We start from the raw sequence: 21,935 nt of genomic DNA, 5'->3' as shown, positions 1-21,935 counted from the left end.
AGCGCCCAGATTAGTGTCCCACTCCTTGAACACGGCAGCTCTAGCCTTTAGCTCAGTGTGGAGGTTGCTTGTAATCCATGGCTTCTGGTTGGGATATGTACGTACAGTCACTGTTGGGACGACGTCGTCGATACACTTATTAATGAAGCCGGTGACTGATGTGGTAAACTCCTGAATGCCATCGGATGAATCCCGGAACATATTCCAGTATGTGCTAGCGAAACAGTCCTGTAGCTTAGCTTACCCCATATGTAACTCTGTGTTGTTTTTATTGCACTACTTTGCTTTATCTTGGCCAGGTCGCAGTTGTAAATGAGAACCTGTTCTCAACTGGCTTACCTGGTTAAATAAAGGTGAAATAAAAAAATAATAAAAAAAATTAGCATCCACTTCATCGTAGCACTTCCATATTGATCGCATCACTGGTACTTCCTGTTTGAGTTTTTGCTTGTATGCAGGAATCAGGAGGATAGAGTTATTGTCAGATTTGCCAATTTGAGGGCAAGCTTTGTATGCGTCTCTGTGTGTGGAGTAAAGGTGAACTAGAGTTGTTTTGCCTCTAGTTGCACTGGTGACATGCTGGTAGAAATGATGTAAAACTGGATTTCAAAATTCATACATTAAAGTCACCTGCAACCAGGATCGTCGCCTCTGGGTAAGCATTTGCTTCTTTGCTTATGGCCCTTTACAGCTCATTGAGTGTGGTCTTAGTGCCAGCATTGGTTTGTGGTGGTAAATAGACAGCTACGAAAAATATAGATGAAAACTCTCCTGGAAAATAGTAGTTTATTCTCCAGTGATTGCACGTCCGCCAATAGAACGGAGGGTAGAGGCAATTTATCCACTCTCCGATGTAGTCTCGTCAGGTATCCCGCACACCTGCCTCTATAGCGGCGTCTCCTCCTTCTTCGAGTGTCGGGGATTTGGGCATGGTTCGGTATAATCAGTATGTCTTTCGCCTCCGACTCATTGAAGTCCAAATTGAGGTTATTGAATCGCTGTTCTGATGTCCAGAAGCTCTCTTTGGCGGAAACATTATGTCAAAAAAATTAAGATCAGCAGGGGAAAGAAATACACAAAATAGCACAATTGGTCGCTATTACCCCCAGTGCCATTCTGTGTTGTAATCCAATGTTTCACATTGGATTTATTAACTACAAAAAGGTAAGACGTCTTTAAACTCTGGAGCTGCTCTGCACACACAAGCTTGTTAGCTAGTTACCTAGCTAGCTCTAGTCCAACTTTAAGCCAACTCTCAGAAGTTCAAAGACAATCAAAGTTCCTCCATAGAAGCCACTCCTCCGTAGGTATAATTTGTTGGGCCTAATTCAGAAATTGCATGTCATAACAAGTCCCAGCGCATCAAGCCAAGCCTTCTTCTCCACCCTCTCACTCTCTCCCCACCTGCAAAATTTCAGTCGCATCTCGTGCCCTACACTTGTCTGTCCATCGCACATGTAAACAACTATAGCCTAGGCAGCCGATAGCATCCATGCACTTCCGGCTAAAACAACTATAGCTTGCCCGCTCCATAGCAAGCTGCTCTATCCGCACTGATTGGTGAAGTAATTTAATGTCGAGCTAATGAAAAAATATGTTGATTACAGAGGTTTTAAAAGGAACAATATAAACTGGTTCTGAACTTTACTTTGCAGGTTGGAACAGTGGAACAGAACGGATAAAAGAATGCTTCTGCTCAGAACGAAACAATTGGAAAATAATTTCAGTTCCATCCCCTGGTTGCTCCTCTGATAAGGTGCAGTTTTACAGCAATTTTTCTGCAATTCTAAAAATGTTGCCATAGGGCAGAGAGAAATGTTTGCAGGTTTTTAATTTGATATCTTAGTGAGAGTGGCTAAGAAAATCAATGGGGGCCCCCCAGTTGGTAAATTGACCATGATTAGAAAGCTGGCCATGCGGTCTACGGTGAGGTGGTCAAAGACTTACCACGCTAAGATGAACAGGCACTCCAGGATCAGGGATGGGGAGTGTGTGGAGTGACTCCAGGAGCTCTCGCCACTGACTCTCCTGAAACACACACAAAAACATACACGTACAATCTCACAGAATGCACCACAAGAACCCCAGTATCAATAGCAACTGTCACAGGAACAAAATGTTTATGTGAGCAAAATAGCTAACAATATCACCTCCTTAAATTATGGATCCTCTGAGGAAAGAACCAATAGCCTATGGCAGGGATGGGCAACTTTGATGGGGGTGGGGGCCACAAAAAATCTGAATTCATCATGAGGGGCTCGCGGGTCTGCGTACCCACATACATACCCACACATGCAGTCAGAGCCGGCCCTAGCCGTTTGACCCCCCCCACACCAAGTGAGAAAAAATATATAGCGGCCCTCAATTTCACAGTGTAGAGAAAAAAGTTTGAGATAATTTCCTGCAATTCTACACATTTTGCCTAGAGAAAATGTTGGAGTTTTAAAGGAAGTTTGCTGCAATTCTACACATTTACCATGGGACTGAGAGAAGATTTGGTAATTTTATAACTAATTATATGCAATTCTACTCATTTTGCCATTGGGCGGAAAGAAACATGTGCAATATTACCACAAATTGCCTGCAATTCTGCTCACTTTGCCATAGAGTGGAGATAAACATTTGCAGTTTTGAATATGATATCTGAGTGAGAGTGGTTAACAAAATCAATGGGGGCCTGTCATGCCAAATAGTGTCCCCCTGCCAAAAAGTGCACCCCCCCCCCCCCCTAGATACATATTTACCTCAGCCTGCCTAGTCAGCTAGCTAGCTAGCCAGACAGTTTTATTTAGCTAACATTATCTAGCTAGCTAACTGTTATTGTAGCTTTCTGTTTGTAAGTAGCTTGCTCATTAATGGCATCCCTCAAGGAGATTTTATTTTATCTTTCCAACCAGGCGAAGTACTATGAAGGCACCACTGATCTCAACAAGAGGTGCAACATTCGTAGGGGGCAGAGAAATTCACAATTCAGGGTAACATTAAGCAGTTAATTTATATTACTATTAGAAGGAAAATGGTTGTTAAATGGTTGTACATAAATCATTCCAGTTATCTAACTAGCTAGTTGGTCATCTAGCTACAGTGGGGAGAACAATTATTTGATACACTGCCGATTTTGCAGGTTTTCCTACTTACAAAGCATGTAGAGGTCTGTAATTTTTATCATAGGTACACTTCAACTGTAAGAGATGGAATCTCATTGTATGATTTTTAAGTAATTCATTTGCATTTTATTGCATGACATAAGTATTTGATCACCTACCAACCAGTAAGAATTCCGGGTCTCACAGTCCTGTTAGTTTTTCTTTAAGAAGCCCTCCTGTTCTCCACTCATTACCTGTATTAACTGCACCTGTTTGAACTCGTTACCTGTATAAAAGACACCTGTCCACACACTCAATCAAACAGACTCCAACCTCTCCACAATGGCCAAGACCAGAGAGCTGTGTAAGGGCATCAGGGATAAAATTGTAGACCTGCACAAGGCTGGGATGGGCTACAGGACAATAGGCAAGCAGCTTGGTGAGAAGGCAACAACTGTTGGCGCAATTATTAGAAAATGGAAGAAGTTCAAGGTGACGGTCAATCACCCTCGGTCTGGGGCTCCATGCAAGATCTCACCTTGTGGGGCATCAATGATCATGAGGAAGGTGAGGGATCAGCCCAGAACTACACGGCAGGACCTGGTCAATGACCTGAAGAGAGCTGGGACCACAGTCTCAAAGAAAACCATTAGTAACACACTACGCCGTCATGGATTAAAATCCTGCAGCGCACGCAAGGTCCCCCTGCTCAAGCTAGCGCATGTCCAGGCCCGTCTGAAGTTTGCCAATGACCATCTGGATGATCCAGAGGAGGAATGGGAGAAGGTCATGTGGTCTGATAAAAATTGAGCTTTTTGGTCTAAACTCCACTCGCCGTGTTTGGAGGAAGAAGAAGGATGAGTACAACCCCAAGAACACCATCCCAAGCGTGAAGCATGGAGGTGGAAACATCATTCTTTGGGGATGCTTTTCTGCAAAGGGGACAGGACGATTGCACCATATTGAGGGGAGGATGGATGGGGCCATGTATCGCAAGATCTTGGCCAACAACCCCCTTCCCTCAGTAAGAGCATTGAAAATGGGTCGTGGCTGGGTCTTCCAGCATGACAACGACCCGAAACACACAGCCAGGGCAACTAAGAAGTGGCTCCGTAAGAAGCATCTCAAGGTCCTGGAGTGGCCTAGCCAGTTTCCAGACCTGAACCCAATAGAAAATCTTTGGAGGGAGCTGAAAGTCCGTATTGCCCAGCGACAGCCCAGAAACCTGAAGGATCTGGAGAAGGTCTGTATGGAGGAGTAGGCCAAAATCCCTGCTGCAGTGTGTGCAAACCTGGTCAAGACCTACAGGAAACGTATGATCTCTGTAATTGCAAACAAAGGTTTCTGTACCAAATATTAAGTTCTGCTTTTCTGATGTATCAAATAATTATGTCATGCAATAAAATGCAAATTAATTACTTAAAAATCATACAATGTGATTTTCTGGAGTTTTGATTTAGATTCCGTCTTTCACAGTTGAAGTGTACCTATGATACAAATTACAGAACTCTACATGCTTTGTAAGTAGGAAAACCTGCAAAATTGGCAGTGTATCAAATACTTGTTCTCCCCACTGTATACATTTAGTTATACGTCTGTCAAATGATGTATCTAGCTATAAGTTAACCCTGATCAATCAAATGGAAAGGTGTAAGTAATTATGGTAAAATCAACTGCCCTTAACTAGGTGTCTTCGCTAGACAGAGAGAGACCCATACAGAGAGAGAGAGGAAGAAAGTGAGAAAGAAAGTGACAGATGGAGAGAGAGAGGTGGGAAGAGAGAGAAACAGAAAGAGAAAGACAGGAGTGCAAATTTACTAAGACTTTAGTATTTCAACAACTGTTGTCTTCCAACTTGTTAGGCAATCATTTGTACCTACGGGGGAAGGATGGCCAGCCACACAGGAGGGTGATTTTCACTACGGAGGAGGAGGAGGAGGCCGTGCTGACCGAGATGCATGCTGGACATTTTGGAGTGAAATGCATGATTGCCAAAATCAACCTACGCTTCTTCTGGCGGGGATTGTCAAGGATGTGGACAGCTGGGCAAGTGAAATAACCTTTTGTTTATCAATAACATGCTATTATATCTGAAATATTATGATTTTGATTAATGTCATATCAGAGCGCACACAGTGTTTCAATTTGTCACACTGTGCTTATAGGTCAGTACCTGTCTAGCCTGCCAGAAGTTTGAGAGGGTGAAGACTGTGGCGCCGGAGTTGAAGCCTTCACGAAATCCAGGAATGGCAACTGCTGGTGTCTGACCCATTAAGGTCAGTAAAGGAAGAGAATGTGTTTAACTCTAAATTCCCTTCTGTAACCCTATTAAAAAGGGTGCTTGGAACCAAAAATCGATTTTCATGTTGTATGATACCCATCAAGGACAAGACTGGAGAGGCCACATCCAAGGCGATGATGCACATCTTCAACACCCACGGTGCTCCTGAAGTCATCTTGAGTGACCGAGGTCGTGAACTCTGGAACAAGGTAATAATATTATAGGCTATATTTTGTCAACAACTATATAAATAGCCAAGTTTATTTACTGATGTACAGTTTTCTTTAGACCAACATAGCATTGTTTGAGGACCGGGTCTCCGCTGCATACGGTGACCAATGGTTTGTTTTACTTTTTTTACAATTCATTTTTATTGTTTTTTTTATGGTACATAATCAGACATATTTTAATATATTTCATTGTCAATAGATATCCCTTTCCTACCCCCTCCTCCAGGTTTGGTTGAATGGACCAACCAGACCCTCAAAACTGCCATGGGTAAGTCCCTTGACGGGTACCAGGAACGGTGGGAGGACAACCTGAAGGTAATTATCTTTGCACACAACAGCATTGTCCAGGCCTCCACCAAGTACTTGCCCTATCGCCTGCTGTACGGCCGGGAGCCGCAGCTGGTGGCATGAGATAAACAATGCAATTGTATATACAATTATATCAAATTATTGCATATACTGCAGTCATTCAAATTTGTGATTGACTTAATGTGTTATTGTTTGTCTATTGCTATTTTTGAATGACATACTTTTAGATCACTGAAACTCCACCTGATGTGGTGGAAGTTGACTAACCAGATCAGAATGCCTTTGAGGACCATGTTCAGGCAGGGCTGATAAGGACGTGGAGGTTTTTGACCAGGTAAAAATGATTGTCAGCTGTTAATATAATTTTTGGCCCTCCAAGAGATATATTTGCATTTATTTCTGTCATCAATCAAGGTGAGACTGAACATCGACAAGGCGCAGGATAAGCAGAAGGAGAGCTACCGGAGGAGAATCAAGAAGGGGACCAAGTGCTTCAACATCCGGCGAATTACTTGGAAGAAGGACGAAAGGAAGGCGAGACCTGGGAAACCTCATTGCTCTTTTGCTCCTAGCTGGGGTCGTCATCCGTTAAGGTGAATATAAAAAATCTCAGATAATAACTATTTTAATTTGCACAACAAATAACCTGAAGCTAGTTTTAGTTTTCCTAACACTGACATTTTTCTCTTTGTCTTCATAAGGGTTACCTCGGTGGAAGCCAACAATCTTCTTCAGTTGGAGCAGTTGGACGGTCGACCACTGAAAGCCCTGACGCCCTACACTTTGGTGAAGCCCGTGAGACAAAGTATGTTAAGCTTTGGGTGAAATTTGAGAAAGCAAGAAATGGTAGTTATGCTGAGCTCATAAAAATGTACATCTTCAATTTACCTCTCTAAATGACTTTAGGACCATCGACTGTCCGAGCCACCCAGGAGGTATCCCATCCACCAGAGCCAGTGAGTTCAGATCAGTCTGATTCTCTGTGCTTTGAGTCGGAAGGGGACCAGCTTGAGGTAGGCTATACTTTCCAAAACTATTGAAAGTATAACACTGCACTAATCCATCAAATGTTCTCACAGGTGGCTTGTGTCGGACTGGAGGAACGGGCAGGAAAGTCCAGTCACTTGACTAGAAGACACTAGTGAGGTTCTCGTCACTAGTATCCAACAGGGGGAAGGTAAGGCCAGCTGCTCTCTGTGGCCGGATGGAGGACCTTCGGGGGGGTCATTCTTCTGTCACACTTCTGGTTAGACAATTTTACAATTGATCATGCTCAAGCTCTTTTGCAGTTGCAGCATCCAGAAGTAGGAGGCCTCCTCGCAGTGGGCGGCATGATCAATTGTAAAATTGCTGTCAGCAGTACCAATACTGGCCCAGGAGTTTGTCCAGAGCATCGCCATGCTGTCAGCAGTACCAACACTGGCCCAGGGGTTTGTCCAGAGCACCGCCATGCTGTCAGCAGTACCAACACTGGCCCAGGGGTTTGTCCAGAGCACCGCCATGCTGTCAAGCAGGACCAACACCGGCCCAGGGGTTTGTCCAGAGCAACACAATGCTGTCAGCAGTACCAACACTGGCCCAGGGGTTTGTCCAGAGTATCGCCGTGCTGTCAGCAGTACCAACACTGGCACAGGGGTGTGTCCTGACAGTCAATCTCAAGGCTAACCACTGGGTCACAGTAAGTAACCTTCACTGCCAGGTAGGTACCCCAGAGTTTCTCTCACAACTCACCCTTCACTTATCTTTTCCAGGGACCTCTGTGACTGTGGAGTGGCCAGCAGTCCAGCAGCAGAAAGGGGGTACAGATTGTGGGCTGTCTGCTATTGCAAACAGTCTTACTCTCTGCAGAGATGAGGAACCATCCATGGCACAATACCATCAGAAATCCACGAGAAAACATATTTTCTCTTGTTTTCAGGCTGGGCACCTGGCACCATTTCCCAGTCCCGATTCCAGTCCCCATCCTGGGTCCAGGCCTCGCTAGGTGTCCACACCCTATACAACAGAGGTCAGCGTCCACTTCTTCTGTCGGAAATATGTGAGAGAAGGTAAGGAGGTGGCCCAGTGCAGGAGATGCGGCAAGCATTTTCATGTGTCTTGTTTATCTCATGTCGTCAATGTGCGTGAATTTGTCTGTCCATCGTCCGTTTTGTCTGATGTTTTCCCCTTCACTGCTTGGCCGGCTCCCCACCTCAAGACGATAGGTATTTTATATATGTAAATTGTATGTTATTGTAAATAACCATAATAATCATTTTGTAATATTGTTTTTAAGTTGTATAAAGATGTGTTTTCTTGCAGACATTGGCTGTGAAGTTGGTAAGTTGGTTGGTAAGTATATAGTACATGTATCTGTCTTGTATTGCAAGTAACATTTACAGCATGTACATATTTGTATATTTTTCCATATGTTTGCTGGTAAATATTTGAAACTTGCAGGAATTGGCTGCAAATGTATACATTTGCATACTAAATGTATTAATTGTAAGTTAAATTTTCAATTGACTGAAATTAACTGTTCAGTTTCCCTGTTCCTTATTGGTCCTTAACCCCTTCTCCCTAGCCATTAATCTTTTGTGCCCAATTCCAAACTTTAGGCCAGGGTTAGTATGGAATTGGACATTTGTTTCTAGTTAGTGTTTGCATATCTGGAGGTTCTAGATTTGTGTACGTAATATGTCAGAAGTGTCCTGGAGCCCATTACACAGCAGGGTGGAGTCATCACCATATTGCTACACCTATCCAAGCCCCATCAGGTCAAACACTAAAAAAGATAGTGTAGGGGGTTAAAGGCCTGAATTAAACTGGGTAACAAAATATATAATTTAAATAAATTAAAATATCTCGGCCTGTACCTTGACGTGGTGAGAGGGCTTCCAACTAAACCAGGCCCATGTTATTGAAAATTGAGTATCCTTTCTGTTTGCTTTTCCATCCCATCACCCGACTGAGACAAGTGACAGGAAGAACTAGCTGCAGCACCTGTCTCTAGATTCTGCCTCTTCACTCTCTCCTCATCCTTTAACTCTTTCTCTCCTCTCCCTCCAGATGAAATTCTGCATCTAGTGACGTCTGATTGCCCAACAATCTGACCATTCATCCCATCCCCTCCTCCATCTCATTACATCATCTAAAGCTACTGTTATTGTCATGTTGTCATTATCTGTTAATAAAGTTTGCTAGCCGTATCATACTGGGCACATAATATGTGAGATACACAGATGAACTAAAAACACTAGCACTGCAAACACTCAGAACAAAGAGAGCAGCAGTGTATGGACTTCAAGTCCCCCTTCCTAGACTGGCTGCCTGTTGAGAACAAGTGACAGGCAGAACCTTCCAACCACACAGCACCCACCTCTCCATTCCACACACCAGAATTAAGTATTTCAGTCTGATTGCCATGTGAGTGTACAAAAAAAAAGTTGGAAAAATGTTTTATGACACGCCTGTACCACAAAAATATGAAAGTTTATATATTTAAATCGTAAATATTGCCAGCTTGGTTTTCACAGCTGTTTCACAAGGTGTTCATTGCTGTAAATTGTAACGTATCCCTTGATGGTATTTGTTAGTTCAACATGATTCATTGTTGTATCCTAGTACCTATAATATGTACATATATATTCTACCACAGGGGTGTACTAATGAGCTATGCGAGATAGAAAAATAATGAATCATAATAGAGGACAACTGAAATAATATTAGAAAAAACAAGGGAAGGGAAGCTCAAAATAAAAACATGCCAGCCAGACAAGCCAGTGTATGAATCAAGCTGATTTGCATATTAATGAATTACTTTGTGATCTGTAAGGTAAGTAACATTAATGTGTCAAGCAGATTACACGTTTTCTTTGCTATTTCCGAAACCTAGCAACGTTTAAGACATTGATTTCATGTTGTGGAAATGTTAACAAGGTACCCAAAAGTGGTTTGAAGTAATGTTTTCATCTTATTAGCGAAACAAAACTAATTCAAACAGCAAAAATTATCGCGGAAATCTGCTTTGTTTAACATAGCGGGGATGAAAAGAATGTCATTTAGGCTGTAATAATCACCAAAATTCGACACATTAGGTCATCACACCGTTGATATAGCAACGGACGCTAATAGTTTATTGAATCCCATTGTTACGCAGAGGGGGACACTTTTGAGTGACTGTCAGTGACTGATATAACAAGAGAAAAACTGCAGATACACAACCACATTCTAAAACTGCACCTTGTGTATTCTACTATTCTAACTCTCAACATTAACTTGAGACCCCGACTGAGTTTTCTTTCTTTCTTAAAAAAAAAAAAAAATCATCCGCGGGCCTACAAAATGCGGGCCACAGGCAGCCAGTTGCCCATCCCTGGCCTATGGTATCCATTTTACAACATACTCCCAGTATATTGTACCTCATCAACAAAACTTCTCTTTATCCTGTTAATGGCTAAACAAAAACCAAATACTATTTGATGTGGATTCCTTAGACAAATGTGTGATGTCTGGAATAATTATTATGCTACAGTATACTCTCTGTTCACTATCTCCCAGGTATAGGGCTTTGTCTGAGTGCTGAGAGCACAGCGAATTAGAAACATAAACAACAATCCTGCAGGGCTGAGGACTGAACAGCTGTTTGCCAAAGTGCTCTGAATGCATTACTAAAAATACCGGAGTGCCTGTCGATTAAACTCATGCCTTATTCAAGTATTTTTTTGGACAATACACTTTTCACATCAGTATCACTACGTGTGCGGAGAGTAATATGTTTGTTAATATGTTGAGTAGTAATAATAATATTTTATTATTATAGCATTACAGTAAACAGAAAAAGTTGCAGGGGAAATTAGAGTTAAATGTCAATCCATCTCTTTTCTTTTCAAAAGAGGAAAGAAAAGATTAGGAAAAAAACTGTTGCCAGAAGAGAGAGTGGGTGAGAGATGTTTGCCAGTAGGGTGGCAGCTCTGACAGAGGGGACACCACTTTAATATGAGATGGGATTGGCTGTCACCAAAAACACAGGCAAAGACAAAGACGAAGAAAGCTGACAAAGTCTTTCTCCTGCAGTGAACATCGCTGTCTGTCTCTACCTACCTACAGAGCCTTCAGAAAGTATTCACACTCCTTGACTCCACATTTTGCTGTTACAGCCTGAATAAAAAAATGTCCGACACACAATTACCCATAATGTCAAAGTGGAATTACATTTTTCAAAATGTTTACATATTAATTAAAAATGAAAATCTGAAATGTCTTTAGACAATAAGTATTCAACCCCTTTGTTTTCGCAAGCCTAAATAAGTTCAGGACTAAACATTTGCTAAACAAGTCACATAATAAGTTGCATGGACTCACTCTGGTTGCAATACTAGTGTTTAACATGATTTTTGAATGACTACCTCATCTCTGTAAGGTCCCTCAGAAGAGCAGTGAATTTCAAACACATATTTAACCACAAAGACCAGGGAGATTTTCCAATGCCTCACAAAGGAGGACACATATTGGTAGATGGGTAAAAAATTAAAAAAGAAGACACTGAATATCCCTTTGAGCATGGTGAAGTTATTAATTACACTTTGGATGGTGTATCAATACACCCAGTCACTAAAAAGATACAGGCGTCCTTCCTAACTTAGTTGCTGGAGAGGAAGGAAACAGCTCAGGGATTTCACCATGAGGTCAATGGTGGCTTTTAAACAGTTACAGAGTTTAATGGCTGTGATGGGAGAAAACTGAGAATAAATCAACAACATTGTAGTGACTCCAAAATACTAACCTTATTGACAGAGGGAAAAGAAGGAAGCCTGTACAGAATAAACATATTCTAAAACATGCATCATGTTTGCAACAAGGCAAAAAAAGTGGCAAAGCAATTACATTTTTGTCCTGAATACAAAGTAAAACATTTCGGGCAAATCCAATAGAACACATTACAGAGTACCACTCCTCATATTTTCAAGCATAGTGGTGGCTGCATCTTGTTATGGGTATGCTTGTAATCGTTAAGGACTGGGGAGTGTTTCAGGAAAATAAATAAATAGAATGGTGCTAAGCACAGGCCAAATCCTAGGGGAGAACCTGGTTCAGTCTGCTTTCCACCAGACACTGGGAGATTAATTCACCTTTCGGCAGGACAATAACCTAAAACACAAGGCCAAAGTTCCTTACTAAGAAGACAATGAATGTTCGAGTTACAGTTTTGACTTAAATGTACTTGAAAATCTATGGCAAGACCTGAAAAGGGTTGTCTAGCAATGACCAACAACCAATTTGACAGAGCTTAAAGAATTTCGAAAAGAATAATGGGCAAATGTTGCACAATCCAGGTGTGGAACGCTCTTAGAAATGTACCCAGAAAGACTCACTGTTGTAATCGCTGCCAAAGGTGCTTCTACAAAGTATTGAATCAGGGGTGTGAATACTTTTTCATTCTCAATAAACGTGCAAAGATGTAAAAAATATTTTCACTTTGTCATTATGTGGTATTGTGTGTAGATGGGTGACATTTAAAAACATATTTAATCCATTTTGAATGCAGGCTGTAACATAACAAAATAAATCAAGGGGTATGAATACTTTCTGAAGGCACTGTACTCTGATTAAGGCCAAAAGCCGAAACTTTTTTTATTAACTTCCACTGTCGTTCAAGAGTTGCTGAATCTCCTCTCTACCTAACTCAATCAAATTCAATCAAATGTATTTAATAAACCCCTTTTACATCAACAGTTGTGATCTATCACCATCAACAAGGTTCACCCTAACCACAATTATCACTATAATTGAAAACAAATCAAATACATTTTTATTGGTCGTGTGCACATATTTTGCATATGTTATCGCGGGTGTAGCAAAATGCTTATGTTCCTATCTCCAACAGAGCAGTAATATCTAACAATACATGCAAATGCAACAAATAAAAATAAAGAAATATAGAAATATTAGAATGAGCAATGTCAGAGTCCAGAAAATAAATATATATGTACAGTGAGGGAAAAAAGTATTTGATCCCCTGCTGATTTTGTACGTTTGCCCACTGACAAAGACATGATCAGTCTATAATTTTAATGGTAGGTTTATTTGAACAGTGAGAGACAGAATAACAACAAAAAAATCCAGAAAAATGCATGTCAAAAATGTTATAAAATAATTTGCATTTTAATGAGGGAAATAAGTATTTGACCCCCTCTCAATCAGAAAGATTTCTGGCTCCCAGGTGTCTTTTATACAGGTAACGAGCTGAGATTAGGAGCACACTCTTAAAGGGAGTGCTCCTAATCTCAGTTTGTTACCTGTATAAAAGACACCTGTCCACAGAAGCAATCAATCAATCAGATTCCAAACTCTCCACCAAAGTTCACAGTTCTCATGAGCGGCAGTGGCCAGCGTGGGCGGCACTGTGTTTTCTCGATGCGGGCGAAGAAGGTGTTTAGCTTGTCCGGGAGCAAGGTGTCAGTGTCCGCGACATGTCTCGTTTTCCCTTTATAATCCGTGATTGTCTCGAGTCCGTGCCACATAAGTCTTGTGTCTGAGCTGTTGAATTGCGACTCCACTTTGTCTCTGTACTGACGTTTTGCCTGTTTGCCTTATAGAGGGCATAGCTGGACTGTTTGTACTCATCCATGTTCCCAGTCACCTTGCCATGTTTCAAAGCGGTGGTTCGGGCTTTCAGTTTTGCCGAATGCTAATTGTCACAGTGGGAACAACATCATCTATGCAGTTCCTGATGAACTCAGTCACCAACTCAGTGAATACATCAATGTTATTCTCAGAGGCAAATCAGAATATATCTCAAAACAATCTTGAAGCCTAGATTCCGATTGGTCAGACCAACGTTGAACAGTCCTTATCACGGGTACTTCCTGTTTAAGTTTCTACCTATATAGGGAGGAGCAGAAATTAGGTGTGATCAGATTTTCCGAAGGGAGGGCGGGGGAGGGCCTTGTAGCTGTCCTGGAAGGGGGAGGAGCAAAGGTCCACAATTCTTAATGAGTGACTAGCGCAGACAATGTGTTGATAAAACTTTGGTAGGGTTTTCCTCAGATGTGCTTTATTAAAGTCCCCAGCTACAATAAATGCCACCTCAGGTTATGCGGTTTCCAGTGTCCAGTGTAGTTCCTTGAGAGCCGCCGCGGTGTCGGCTTGAAGGGGAATATACACATCTGTGATGATGACCGAAGAGAATTCTCTTGGGAGGTAATTGACAGTGAGGTATTCCAGATTGGGAGAACAAAAGGACTTGAGTTCGTATACATTACCACAATCACACTGTGAGTAGTTAATCATGAAACATACACCTCCACCTTTCTTTTTCTTGGAGAGTTCTTTCTTCCTGTCTGCACGATGTACGGATAACCCCATTGGCTGTATGGACGGGGACAGTACATCTGGAGAAAGCCATGACTCTGTGAAACAGAGTATGTCCAGGGACTGAACATTAACGAGTAACATACTCGTAAGCGGTGGATGGTATGCACGCCTCCTGAGTCGGACTAAAAGCCCACTCCGTATTTCCCTTCTCCATCGGCGGCATCTAGGAGCAGCCCTTGGGATGAGTGGAAATGCCTCTGGGGGTGCGGACAAAGGATCCAATTCAGGTACGTCTTCTGGTCGAAATGCTGGTGAGTGACCGCCGATCTAATATCCCAAAGTTATTTTCGGCTGTAGGTAATAATGCAAGAAACATTCTGAGCAAATAATGTAAGAAATAACACACACACACACACACAAAATACTGCAAACTTGGCTACGAACTGGGTACAGGGCGGCCATGTCTGTCAGCGGCATCTTGTCCACACTGACCTGGCCTTTGATTGTGTAGTCAGCAAGGATATTGAGCAGCTTGTAGAACACCTCAAACCAGGGCAGATAGCTGTAAGAAAAGAAACACAGAGTTGAGAATTTAAGGATAACACTATAAACTGCTGTGTCTAACGTATTATGAATGAATGTACGCCTTCCATCATCATTCCATCCACACGCATCCTTATTCAGAAAAATTCAAAACTAAGAACAGATATAGCCCCTGGTTCACCCCAGACTTGACTGCCCTTGACCAGCACAAAAACATCCTGTGGCGTACTGCATTAGCATCGAACAGCCCCCGCGATATGCAACTTTTCAGGGAAGTCAGGAACCAATATACACAATCATTTAGGAAAGCAAAGGCTAGCTTTTTCAAACAGAAATGTGCATCCTGTAGCACTAACTCCAAAAGGTTTTGAGACACTTTAAAGTCCATGGAGAATAAGAGAACCTCCTCCCAGCTACCCACTGCTCTGAGGCTAGGAAACACTGTGACCACCGATAAATCTACGATAATCGAGAATTTCAATAAGCATTTTGCTACGGCTGGCCATGCTTTCCACCTGGCTATCCCTACCATGGCCACCAGCTCTGCACCCTCCGCTGCAACTTGCCCATGCCCCCCACCACTTCTCCTTCACCCAAATGCAGATAGCTGATGTCCTGAAAGAGCTGCAAAATCTGGACCCCTACAAATCAGCTGGGCTAGACAATCTGGACCCTTTATTTCTAAAATTTGCCGCCGAAATTGTGGCAACCCCTATTACTAGCCTGTTCAACCTCTCTTTCGTATCGTCTGAGATCCCCAGAGATTGGAATGCTGCAGCGGTCTTCAAAGAGGGTGACACTCTAGATCCAAACTGTTACAGACCTATATCCATCCTGCCCTGCCTTTTTTGTGTATGGGTGGTCCTCTGTAGCTCAGCTGGTAGAGCACGGCGCTTGTAACGCCAAGGTAGTGGGTTCGATCCCCGGGACCACCCATACACAAAAAAAAATGTATGCACGCATGACTGTAAGTCGCTTTGGATAAAAGCGTCTGCTAAATGACATATTATTATTATTATTAAAAATATTTGAAAGCCAAGTTAACAAACAAATCACCAACCATTTCGAATCCCACCGTACCTTCTCCGCTATGCAATCTGGTTTCCAAGCTGGTCATGGGTGCACCTCAGCCACGCTCAAGGTCCTAAACGATATAATAACCGCGATCGATAAAAGACAGTACTATGCAGCCGTCTTTATCGACCTGGCCAAGGCTTTTGACTCTGTCAATCACCACATTCTTATTGGCAGACTAAATAGCCTTGCTTTCTCAAATGACTGCCTCACCTGGTTCACCAACTACTTCTCAGATAGAGTTCAATGTGTCAAATCGGAGGGCCTGTTGTCTGGACCTCTGGCAGTCTCTATGGGGGTGCCACAGGGTTCAATTCTCGGGCCGACTCTATTCTCTGTGTATACAGTGGGGGAAAAAAGTATTTAGTCAGCCACCAATTGTGCAAGTTCTCCCACTTAAAAAGATGAGAGAGGCCTGTAATTTTCAGCATAGGTACACGTCAACTATGACAGACAAATTGAGACAAAAAATTCCAGAAAATCACATTGTAGGATTTTTAATTAATTAATTTGCTAATTATGGTGGAAAATAAGTATTTGGTCACCTACAAACAAGCAATATTTATGGCTCTCACAGACCTGTAACTTCTTCTTAAATAGGCTCCTCTGTCCTCCACTCGTTACATGTATTAATGGCACCTGTTTGAACTTGTTATCAGTATAAAATACACCTGTCCACAACCTCAAACAGTCACACTCCAAACTCCACTATGGCCAAGACCAAAGAGCTGTCAAAGGACACCAGAAACTAAATTGTAGACCTGCACCAGGCTGGGAAGACTGAATATGCAATAGGTAAGTAGCTTGGTTTGAAGAAATCAACTGTGGGAGCAATTATTAGGAAATGGAAGACATACAAGACCACTGATAATCTCCCTCGATCTGGGGCTCCACGCAAGATCTCACTCCGTGGGGTCAAAATGATCACAAGAACGGTGAGCAAAAATCCCAGAACCACACGGGGGGACCTAGTGAATGACCTGCAGAGAGCTGGGACCAAAGTAACAAAGCCTACCATCAGTAACACACTACGCCGCCAGGGACTCAAATCCTGCAGTGCCAGACGTGTCCCCCTGCTTAAGCCAGTACATGTCCAGGCCCGTCTGAAGTTTGCTAGAGTGCATTTGGATGATCCAGAAGAGGATTGGGAGAATGTCATATGGTCAGATGAAACCAAAATATAACTCTTTGGTAAAAACTCAACTCGTCGTGTTTGGAGGACAAAGAATGCTGAGTTGCTTCCAAAGAACACCATACCTACTGTGAAGCATGGGGGTGGAAACATCATGCTTTGGGGCTGTTTCTCTGCAAAGGGACCAGGACGACTGATCCGTGTAAAGGAAAGAATGAATGGGGCCATGTATCGTGAGATTTTGAGAGAAAACCTCCTTCCATCAGCAAGGGCATTGAAGATGAAACGTGGCTGGGTCTTTCAGCATGACAATGATCCCAAATACACCGCCCGGGCAACGAAGGAGTGGCTTCGTAAGAAGCATTTCAAGGTCCTGAGTGGCCTAGCCAGTCTCCAGATCTCAACCCCATAGAAAATCTTTGAAGGGAGTTGAAAGTCTGTGTTGCCCAGCGACAGCCCCAAAACAGCACTGCTCTAGAGGAGATCTGCATGGAGGAATGGGTCAAAATACCAGCAACAGTGTGTGAAAAACTTGTGAAGACTTACAGAAAACGTTTGACCTGTGTCATTGCCAACAAAGGGTATATAACAAAGTATTGAGAAACTTTTGTTATTGACCAAATACTTATTTTCCACCATAATTTGCAAATAAATTCATTAAAAATCCTACAATGTGATTTTCTGGATTTTCTTTTCTCATTTTGTCTGTCATAGTTGACGTGTACCTATGATGAAAATTACAGGCCTCTCTCATCTTTTTAAGTGGGAGAACTTGCACAACTGGTGGCTGACTAAATACTTTTTTTCCCCACAGTACCAATGATGTCGCTCTTGCTGCTGGTGACTCTCAGATCCACCTCTACGCAGACGACACCATTTTGTATACATCTGGCCATTCATTGGACACTGTGTTAACAAACCTCCAAACGAGCTTCAATGCCATACAACACTCCTTCTGTGGCCTCCAACTGCTCTTAAACGCTAGTAAAACTAAAAGCATGCTCTTCAATCGAACGCTGCTTGCACCCACCCGCCCGACTAGAATCACTACTCTCGGCGGGTCTCTGTGGACAACTACAAATACCTAGGTTCTGGTTAGACCGTAAACTCTCCTTCCAGACTCACATTACGCATTTCCAATCCAAAGTTAAATCTAGAATTGGCTTCCTATTTCGCAACAAAGCCTCCTTCACTCATGCTGCTAAACATGCCCTCGTAAAACTGACTATCCTACCGATCCTTGACTTCGGCGATGTCATTTACAAAATAGCTTCCAACACTCTACTCAGCAAATTGGATGTAGTCTATCACAGTGCAATCTGTTTTGTCACCAAAGCCCCATATACTACCCACCATTGTGACCTGTACGTTCTCGTTGGCTGGCCCTCACTACATATTCGTCGCCAAACCCACTGGCTCCAGGTCATCTATAAATCTCTTCTAGGCAAATCCCCGCCTTATCTTAGCTCATTGGTCACCATAGCAACACCCACCCGTAGTATGCATTCCAGCAGGTATATCTCACTGGTCATCCCCAAAGCCAACACCTCCTTTGGCCACCATTCCTTCCAGTTCTCTGCTGCAAATGACTGGAACGAACTGCAAAAATCTCTGAAGCTGGAGAAACTTATCTCCCTCACTATCTTTAAGCATCAGTTGTCAGAGCAGCTTACCGATCACTGCACCTGTACACAGCCCATCTGTAATTAGCCCACCCAACTACCTCATCCCCATATTGTTATTTACATTGTTATTTATTTTGCTAATTTGCACCCCAGTATATCTATTTGCACATCATCTTCTGCACATCTATCACTCCAGTGTTAATACTAAATTGTAATTATTTTGCACTATGGCCTATTTATTGCTTTACCTCCATAACTTACTACATTTGCACACACTGTATATAGATTTTCTATTGTGTTATTGACTGTATGTTTTGTTTATTCCATATGTAACTCTGTGTTTGTTGTTTTTATCGTACTGCTTTGCTTTATCTTGGCCAGGTCGCAGTTGTAAATGAAAACTTGTTCTCAACTGGCTTACCTGGTTAAATAAAGGTGAAATAAAATAAAAATAAATATTATATTATACATTACCCTGTTACCAATTTGTCAAGGGCACCCATACATATTTTTGTGCCCCATTCCATGGAAAGGAATGTGAATAATAGGGGAAGTAGCTTTCATCAAGACAATTATATCTGAGAGCGAGAGAGAAGGGGGGACTGGACACAGTGAGCAGTGGTGTGTCATCTCCAGTGGTTCCTCTACCTCAGGGTTTCCCAAACTCTGTGCACGTTTTGTTTTTTCACCTAAGTAGCACTACACAGCTGATTCAAATAATCAACGAATCTTCAACCTTTGATAATTTGAATCCTCATTGTAGTGTTGGTGGGGTCCTGAGGACCGGCGAGTTTGGGAAACGCTGCTCTACATGGTCTGGTTCTCACTCACCAAGTCATTCATCTGACAGCAGCTGTGCTTGTGTGTGTGTGTGTGTGTGTGTGTGTGGCCAGCAATGAGCATTCAGGGGGTATCCTTTAGGAGGCGGGCTCGTCAAGAATACAGAACAGGAGCCGTGCTCTCTCTCTCTCTTCTCCTCTGGCCCTGAGGGTGACTGGGTGAAAGAGAGAGATAAGAGGTACAGGGGCTAGAGAGGGGTAAAGTGCAAGGGGTGAAGGGAAGAGAGGGGAGAAGGGGAAGTGAGAAGTGGGTGAAAGGGGAGGGAGGTAGCCAAAGGTGAACGAAAAAGCAGGAGTGCATGAGGAAGGCATATGACAAAAATGTGAGGAAAAACAAGAGACAAACATAAAAAAAACGGGAGGTGGGGATTGAGCGAGACAAAGAGGAGGAGAAATATGTCTGATAGCAGCCAGCAACCATCTCTCTTTCCCTCTATTTCACTCTCGCTTTCTCTCTATCTGCCACACGTCTCGGTCCTGCGAGCAAAGTCGTCGAAGTCCTCAGCCTTATTTATAATATCTTGACAAGACACACCAGTGGCTGACGCTTGTTGCTTCGCTGAGTGAGACCGGGACGGGCGGTGTGCTGAAAAAAAACAGTTCCCTCATTACGGAGACAGGTTTAACGGGCGAGCCGCTGGCAAGGCTAATTTGACTGGGCCCGTTTGTATTTACATTTGGAGCGACTGGCGAGGTGGCTGATTGTGGGGCTACACCTCCTCGTCGCCTATAATTGCGACCGCCAGTCGGCCGTGAATGTGCCCGCCAAGAGGGGCTCTCTTGCTCATTACCATAGCGGACATTGCCACTAGCTTCACCAACCCACCCTCCCCTACCACCACCCATTCCCCTCGCTTGAGATCCAACGGCTGACACCAACTGACTCCTTGACGAGCCTTTCCTATGACTGTTCCGCGCTCAACCACTTTGTGCTTAATCCTCCTTCGGCCTTCATCCAGGTCGTATTCAAGGATCATATGCCTCTATTGAAATTCTATGCAAAAAAGTGTGGCTTCGGTTAATATCGATACCGAAAACAATGGTGAATAAATTAGTTTAGCCCATCTAGCCATGCAGATCCCCACATCTCAAGTTTTGAGTTGGTTCAAAACAAGACACTCTTGCTCTTTCCATGCTCTGCCAGTATTGGTATACTTTGGTACCTGTCTTGGTACAGATTACCAGTAATGTGTTGACTTGACCACTAAAATCTAGATAAACCCTGGGGAACATTAAGTGTATCCCTGGTATCAGGGGTTAATGGCATAAAAGCAACCAAGCAGAAAAACCTTTAAATTAATTAGACCAAGCAGATTGTCAGTTCACCCATATAAAAATATAAAAACTAATAGTAAATCTGAGATGGCATTAAGGCCTTACCAGCTACACTATTACCATAAACAAAAACAGGCTGGCTTTACTGGAAAACCCACTTGGGAATGAACCAGCAAACAATTCCTAAATTACCCTGCAGGTGTCTATTGCATTCGTATGTAGGTATAACCAAATGGGTATCAAGTGTGTGTGAGATTCAACACCATATCAGCCCTTCGAGGCATTAGCTCTGGGGGGGATCAGATCTCAAGCGGATCTCAAATGAGATTACACCTCACGGCAAACTGCCTCCGCTACACAGAGAGGCTTTCAACAAGTCGGAAAAGTCGGAACTTAAAGTATCTCCAGGTACAGCAGCCTTTCCTGTTGCGTTCTTTCCCTCCCTCCCTTTCACTGTCCCTCCCTCCCTCCATCCCAGGGAGGCATGGCTGGGCCTAAGCGATCCTGTTACACCACTGACAGTGCTCTCCATTGGCACCGTCTGTCCCAGGGGGGTGAGAGAGGACTGGGGAGGGGGGGACTAAGAGATGAGGCTGCTGCTGGCCTGCTTCAGATTGAGCACACCTTGACTGTGTCACTCAGCGGCAGCGAGAAGCCACCATGCACCGCAGGGAGCGGCGTGGGCAGGGAGGTGTGTGTTTACGGTTTGTGGGAGGATGTGTGTGTGTGCCTGTGAGGGTGTGTGTGTATATCTCTGTCCATGCGCATGTGTCTGTGTCTAGGGAAAAGGCCTGGTTCGAACTTCTCATGGCAAGCTGAAGCCACATAGAATACGAATCCGTTTCTCCCCAGTGACTTTAACCCTGGTTCTGGACCAGCTTCTGAATCTGTTTACAGAAGTGTGGGAGAAGTGTTTTTTTAAAATCATATACAAAGCTGCAAGGTGATCTGGTTGGGTCTACGTATAAAAAAAAAAAAAAAAGATACGCTAAAATATGCTATGCATTTTTTAATTGTGAGAAAAATAGGAGGATTTTAGTAAGGAGGGTACAAGGTTAGTATGTGACCTGCATGTGCAACGGCAGCCAATTCTGTTCTGGGTGCAGAGTTTATGTACCGTCGGCCGCTCGCGGGTCCTTTAATATTCTGCATTTCATTAGCCCAGATGAGCGCTAAACATCCTTGACTCTGCAAGGGGGATCAGTGTTGGGAGCTAGGATTATTCCGAGCTGCACATCACACCACC

At 43.1% G+C, this 21,935-nt stretch overlaps 1 protein-coding gene across 1 annotated transcript in view; it reads right to left on the bottom strand.

The window, feature by feature from the left end:
* Window positions 1-21,935, bottom strand: part of LOC311100292 (DENN domain-containing protein 1A-like) — a 243,674-nt gene that overhangs the window by 90,077 nt on the left and 131,662 nt on the right. The window contains exons 6-7 of the mRNA XM_084141154.1: window positions 14,694-14,763; window positions 1,948-2,028 (exon numbers count right to left, since the gene is read on the bottom strand). Of these exons, the coding sequence (XP_083997280.1) occupies window positions 1,948-2,028; window positions 14,694-14,763 (151 nt within the window). The remainder of the gene's footprint in view (window positions 1-1,947; window positions 2,029-14,693; window positions 14,764-21,935) is intronic.

This window comes from Coregonus lavaretus (assembly GCF_964263955.1).
Source record: "Coregonus lavaretus genome assembly, chromosome: 24".
Classification (NCBI taxonomy): domain Eukaryota; kingdom Metazoa; phylum Chordata; class Actinopteri; order Salmoniformes; family Salmonidae; genus Coregonus; species Coregonus lavaretus.
The sequence above is the reverse complement of the archived record's forward strand: the minus strand, read 5'-3'. Positions and strand labels throughout refer to the sequence as shown.